This window comes from Eimeria acervulina, genomic scaffold (genome assembly GCF_000499425.1).
Source record: "Eimeria acervulina Houghton genomic scaffold, Eah_scaff419, whole genome shotgun sequence".
In the NCBI taxonomy this organism is placed as follows: Eukaryota; Apicomplexa; class Conoidasida; order Eucoccidiorida; family Eimeriidae; genus Eimeria; species Eimeria acervulina.
In genome coordinates, this window is record NW_013547333.1 from 23,454 (window position 1) to 29,453 (window position 6,000).

The window sequence follows — 6,000 nt, forward strand, 5'->3', positions numbered from 1 at the left end:
ATCGGCCCTACAGAGACGCCCCTTCTTAGCTTCAGGGTAGTGTGTATCATGAGCGAGAAATCGCTTTAGCGTACATTGGCTCTAAATCGGCTTTAATTTGTTATGGCGCACAAAAGGAAAGGGAAGGGGTCGGTGGCACTTGCTGAAGGAGAGTAAGCAGAAAACGCTGCACTTTATGGAGAGACAGCTGCGTACAAAGTGAAACGCATAGCCAGAAAAAAAGCCGAAGCACAAGCACTAGGGCCTCAGGAATGATGTGAGGGGAATGTATGTTTCAAGTTCGGATATCTCTCAGGCGTACAGGCAGAAGGCACAAGGGACAAGCAAGAAGAGAGCGGCCTGTTATTTGCTCGATACTTTTTAGGATTCTTCTTTTTGGGCTTGCTCCTGAGTGGTGTCTTTGCTCTTTCTCTTCTCCTTGTCCTTCTTTTCCGTCTTGTCTTTGTTGTGTTTTTCCGCTTTTTCGTGCTTGTCCCCTTTGTCCACTTTCTCGGCTTTGTCGGATTTCTCCGCCTTTTCATGTTTCTCTGTCTTTTCTGTTTTGTGGACCGTCTTAGGAGCGTTACTGGAGGACACAGTATCTTTCTCTTTGTATAGTTGCGTTGATGGCATCTTTTCTATTTTGTCTGTCTTCTGCGGTTGCTGTTGGCCTTCTGCAGCAAATATTAGGGGAGCGGCCTGGGGTTCATAGCGGAGACGCACTGTAGAGGGGTGTGGTGGAGCACAAGCGCGAGGTTTATGTTTAACTTTAACCAGGATAGGGGGCTGCCTGCTGCTGGGGAGTTCGATGGGCTGGGGCTCCTCAGGTGACAAGATAGTGCGCTCTCTGTACTCCAACTCGAACGGCCGCAAAGGAACTTCAGTAAGCTCCAGTGCCACGTCGTACAACCCGTACTCATACCATCCGCAACCACCAGCGGGTGGCGGCCTCCGCAAGCTGCGAGCTCTTGTGCGGGCGTACAGGTCTTTGCAGGAGACAGAAGCCCTACCCGCAACTCCAGGAAGGGCACCCGTGTTGTTCGCTATGTAGCGGGGGTCTCCAGACCCAGACGAGGACCGCACTGCCATTTGCACAGACTAACGTAATCTCATGCACAAATACGCTAGATCACTCGTCCGCGTTCGATAACTACTGCTAATACACGAAGTCGCCACAAGGAAGTCGGGCTACCGAGAAGCGCCCAACTTGATGCCTAAGCAGCGTTTGCGCTTATCCCCTTTTCTAGCACCTAGTAGGAAGCAGCGCTGGGGCTTTCCCGTTCTATTTGGTGTCCCTAGGGGAGGGGGTTATTGCATATCCAAGTCGAAGGCTAGCGCCGCTATCAGTAACTCTACCAAAGGGGCAAAAGGCACCACCCAGGGCTAGGGATGAGCTGCGAGCTTGTGTAGTGGTTCCTTAAGCAACTTCAGGCAGACGCACGGCTTCCTTAGCAAGCAGCTGCATGCGCATGCATGCGGCTAGCTGCAAAGCCCCAACAGATTTGCTCGAACAGCCATTGTAGGGCCGCCCGGAGATTCTGGAGACCTTGAGCTAAATGTACACCAGGAGAGTCAATCCACACAACAGCAGCAACATTATCGCTTGGGGTGCAAACCAGGTCGCAAGCAAGGGAGCGGTAATGTCCGCAGACAGAATCTTCTGTGTATCGATTGCAAATAAGTTTTGCTTACTTTAATTTCCTTCTTTCTTCGCTTTTTACAGAACTTATTTATACACTCTGCTGAGCTGCTGTGTCTCTGCACCCGCAGCCCAGCCCCGTTGTTCTGCGACCGGTCGATACACGTACGCCAAAACATCTTAGGTTGGTAATCATTTCACGTTATTTCTTGTGGTATATTTACACTGAAAACAAAATAATATAATTCCATTGAATTATGTTTTGCTTTCTGCATGCAGTCCCGCTTAAGCCTGCAGCTTCTTCTGCCGTGCTGGAAGACACAATACTGCAGCAAGTCTGTTTGCTGTGTAGAGTAGATTGCGTTAATTGTTTTCCTTTTCAAAGCCTTCTTCTTTATTATACCCTCTGAACACTTCACTGCCAGTTGATGCTTTGCGATGAGCGGCCTCCTGCTGCTAGGGATACTTGCAGCAGCAGAACGAGCAGGTGCTTCAGCTGCAGCAGCTGCAGCAGCAGCAGCAGTTGCTACAACTGCTGCAGCTGCTGCGGTATCTATTGGTGAGGAGCTCTTCCTCTGAGATCATTTGCCTGTTGTCTTTGACCCTTTGCTTGTTTTTCTCCGCCGCATGCACGGGGTGCCTTTCCTATCAGGCGGCTTCGCCGCACCTTCTGTGCAGCAGAGCAGTCCTTTATCTCCTCCCTTAAAGAAGGAAAAGGATAAGAAAGAAGAAGAAACTTCTCTTCCCCAGGATCAGCCAGAAGAAGAAGGGGGGCCCCGCGTGCTGGTGACTGTGGGCAGCACTTCATTTGACGGTCTGATTGCTGCTGCGGGTTCTGCTTCATTTTTAGATACGCTGCGGTGTATAGGCAGGGTGTCTTTAACTGTACAGGTAGGGCGTGGCAAGGTATTACCTTTCGGCATTTCTCCTGACGATCCCGAGTTAAGGACTGCAGCTGGGGTATACGTACAGCTTGAGGGGTTTACTCGCGTAAGGGTTGTACGTTTTATACCTTCTTTGCCGCTGCTGCTGCAGCACTTTGATATAATTATTTCTCATTGTGGGGCTGCTACGTTGCTGGAGGCTCTGCGGGCTTCCCGTCGTGTAGTAGCTTGCGTAAACCCTTCCCTCCTGAATAACCATCAGCTGCAGCTAGCTGTACAGCTAGCCAAGTCGCAGCACTGCGTTTCGCTGCAGAGTCTGAAAGATCTCCCTAGAAAGACCCTCGAGGCGTGGAGGCGGCCTCTCCTATATGCTTCACCAACGACACCATCTCCAGCAGCACCAGTAGCGTCATCATCATCGGCAGCAGCAGCAGCAACAACAGCAAACGCGGAAGTAGCAGCAGCACCAACAGCAGCGCCAGCAGCAGCAACAGCGGAAGCAGCAGACAGGGAGCTTTACGAGAAGCCCCTGCTGCCGCTACCTCCCCCGAATAGCGGCTGGCTCGCCGCTGTGATAGAGGAGGAGATAACAGAGGCAATGGAGACAGAAATATAGGACAAGCCAAACAGTTGCTGCAGCTGCAGCTGCAACAACTGACGGAAACAGAGACAAGAGACAGACACTGCAAAAGGAAATAAACAAGACAGCCACACGAAAGAGACACCTCAGCCAGCAAGAAAGCCAGCAGCAGCAGCACCAGCAGCAGCAGCAACAACAACAGCAGCAGCAGCAGAAATGCTGCCTCCGATCCCTACGCAGCGGCTGACGAACCCGTTGGGTTTTGGTTCTCGCAGTCTACTCTTTGTTAATGAAGGAGACAGTCTCCTTGTAGGAGATGAGGGGGGCTTTGTTTCTCTTTTTAACTTGAAGGCCCGTAGACTTGTCTCTCTTCTGTCTCCTTCCGTTCAATCCTGTCTCCAATTAGATCCGCTAGGGAGCCCCTTCTGTGCTGCTGCGTCTGCGGCCAGCAGCAACGGCAGCAGTAGCCCTTTGCTGCACATCGAGCCGCTCGCCTGCAGCAGCTGCAGCAGCAGCAGCTGCTGCTGCAGCAGAGTGCTGCTGCAGCAGCGAGACTCTCTCATTTCCCTCTTTGACTTGCAAGCAGAAAAGTTTACGGGGGCATTCAGGACAGGAGCCTTCTCCTTCTGCAAGTGCGCAGCTCCACAACGCAACAGCAGCAGCAGCAGCAGCAGCAGCTTTGGTCTGGAGTTCGTGGCTGCTCCTGTGGGGGAGTTGGAGACTGCGGGTTTGTTTGACTTGCGGGCCTTGAGGCCTTCTAAGGGTTTGGTGTCTCCTGCTGTGGAGTTCAGGCTGAAGAGAGACAGCTCCAGCGAGCCCCTATTTAGCTCCCTGCAACAACAGCAGGAGAAGCAGCAGCAGCGGCAGCAGCAGCAGCAGCAGCAACAGCAGCAGCAGCAACAACAGCAGCAGCTGGTTGTGCCTCCGGATCTGTCCAGTTGTGGGGCTCTGCAGTGTGTGGGGTTTGTCTCCTCGTCCCCTTTGCTGCTGACTGCATACGAGCTGCCTGTGGTGGCCTTGTGGGATCTCCGCAGCAGCAAAACACCTTATTCGTTGCTGCTGCTGCCGCCTTCAGAGTCTCCCCCTGCTCATTTAGCTGCTGCAGCAAGCCGCGTTTGGGTGGCGTGTATAGAGGGACCCCTCTCCCTCCACCGCTGCAGGAGACGCAAAGCAACTGCAGCAGCAGCAACAGGTACACCCGCAGCAGCAGAAGCAACAGCACCAGCAGCAACAACAGCAGATGCACCTCGCAGGACGACAGCAGACGAAGAAACTAGAAGCAGCAACAACAACAGCAACATCAGCAGCAGCAGTGGGAGTGCCTGTCTGGTGCCTGTGGCTGAGGTGCGTACTTTCGGAGACAGTAGCAACAGCAGCAGCAGCATTGCTGCGCTGGATTGCTTCGAGGGGGACCGTCCGCATGTAACTTCTGTAGCAGTGAGGGCTGATGGTTTGGTAGGCGCATGCGGCATGTCTTATGGGGCTGTGGAGTTGTATGAAGGAAAGATATTGAAGCCTTTGGGGGCCCTTAAGGCACACAGCTCTGCTGTTGTTGCTGCTGCCTGGTGCAGCAGCACAGGCTGCCTCGCTTCTGCAGACAAAGAGGGAGTTACTTACCTCTGGAGTGTATATACAGACACCTATCAACGCCCCACTTGCAACGAAAGCAATCCCTTCTAAGCCACGCTGTGGAGTTGCGGTGTACGGGCACCCCTCACAGCTCTCTGCCTAACCAGAAGATACCTACCAAACCCTAAACCCCAAACCCTAAGCCATATACAGAGGCGACTTTGTCTCCTCCCTCTGCAGACACTTGGGGGCTCGCCCATCAGGCTACGCGTACACCCCAGGGTTGCGCCAAAGCGGGAGTTTTTAGAGGAGCAGCCGATGCTGCATTTTCTAATAAAAATAATAGTAATTATTATTATTGTTCTAGCTGTCGTTATAGTCATAATAATAATCATACTAATTGATACTACTAACATTACAAATAAACAAAGATAATATAATAATAACGGCAGTTTGATGTGCCCGTATTGGAAATGTAGATATGAAGGAGAAACAGCTCATGAGAGGCAAATAACAAACTCTCCAGGGCAGCCTTAATTGCTTTAAGAAGAGAGACAGACACGAGAGGGAAGGAGACAAAACAAAGACAACTCCGCGCGGCCACTATAGACGGTGTATCAGCTCATTAAGGCGTTTGCAGTTTCCCCAGCGAGCAAACACCTGAGGGGGAGGCAGTAGTTCCATGTTACTACCAAACAATTGAATAACAACAGCCCTCAGTAACGAACATGGCCTGTCTCTTCATGATGCCAGCGAGGACGCATTAGACGGCACGTAGAAAATCGTCTTTGGCCGTGTGGGGTTGGCTGGGATCGTGTGGGGTCGGCTGGGATCGTGTTGGGATCGACGGTACCACTATATATATGACGAAAAGAGATGCCGTCGGAGTGGGGGCCGCTGCTGCTTCTTTTGCTGTTCTGAAATTTATATATACCTATATATAGCCATATTGTATAGGAATCCGTCTGTCTATCTATCTACCTATACATATATAATGTATATATATATATATATATATATATATATATATTGTACTTGTGATTGAAGCTTTGAATGAGCTGACCACAGACTCGCCTAAACACGGGAGGAGTAAAAAAGGCGACAGACAAAACGCAGGCTGTGAAAATCGAAAATAATAAAATGAAAAAAAGTTGGAAAAATACAAAAGCGTCCCTATTTTTCACAAAAGTACTAAAGCATATAAATGCATATTATATATAATATAAATATATATTATGTATAATATTATGTCAATGATTTGTACACGCATAAATGCGTGTATATCCATACGTCTATTCTACACTAGAACAACTAGAGAGCCTAGGCATATATATATATATATATATATA

General features: G+C 50.3%; 3 protein-coding genes across 3 annotated transcripts; 2 read left to right on the forward strand and 1 right to left on the reverse strand.

Moving 5' to 3' along the window:
• Nucleotides 1-360: 360 nt before the first annotated feature.
• EAH_00037700 (hypothetical protein, conserved) lies at nucleotides 361-1,068 on the reverse strand (the record flags this gene model as incomplete). Its single annotated transcript, XM_013392015.1, has 1 exon — nucleotides 361-1,068. The coding sequence occupies one exon, from the start codon at nucleotides 1,066-1,068 to the stop codon at nucleotides 361-363; it is 708 nt and encodes a 235-aa protein (XP_013247469.1).
• A 988-nt stretch (nucleotides 1,069-2,056) lies between these two features.
• Nucleotides 2,057-3,118, forward strand: EAH_00037710 (UDP-N-acetylglucosamine transferase subunit ALG13-like protein, related; the record flags this gene model as incomplete). Its single annotated transcript, XM_013392016.1, has 2 exons — nucleotides 2,057-2,177; nucleotides 2,271-3,118. The coding sequence occupies 2 exons, from the start codon at nucleotides 2,057-2,059 to the stop codon at nucleotides 3,116-3,118; spliced, it is 969 nt and encodes a 322-aa protein (XP_013247470.1).
• A 180-nt stretch (nucleotides 3,119-3,298) lies between these two features.
• Nucleotides 3,299-4,762, forward strand: EAH_00037720 (glycosyltransferase family 28 C-terminal domain-containing protein, putative; the record flags this gene model as incomplete). Its single annotated transcript, XM_013392017.1, has 1 exon — nucleotides 3,299-4,762. One exon carries the CDS (start codon nucleotides 3,299-3,301, stop codon nucleotides 4,760-4,762), a length of 1,464 nt encoding a protein of 487 aa, XP_013247471.1.
• Nucleotides 4,763-6,000: the final 1,238 nt, after the last annotated feature.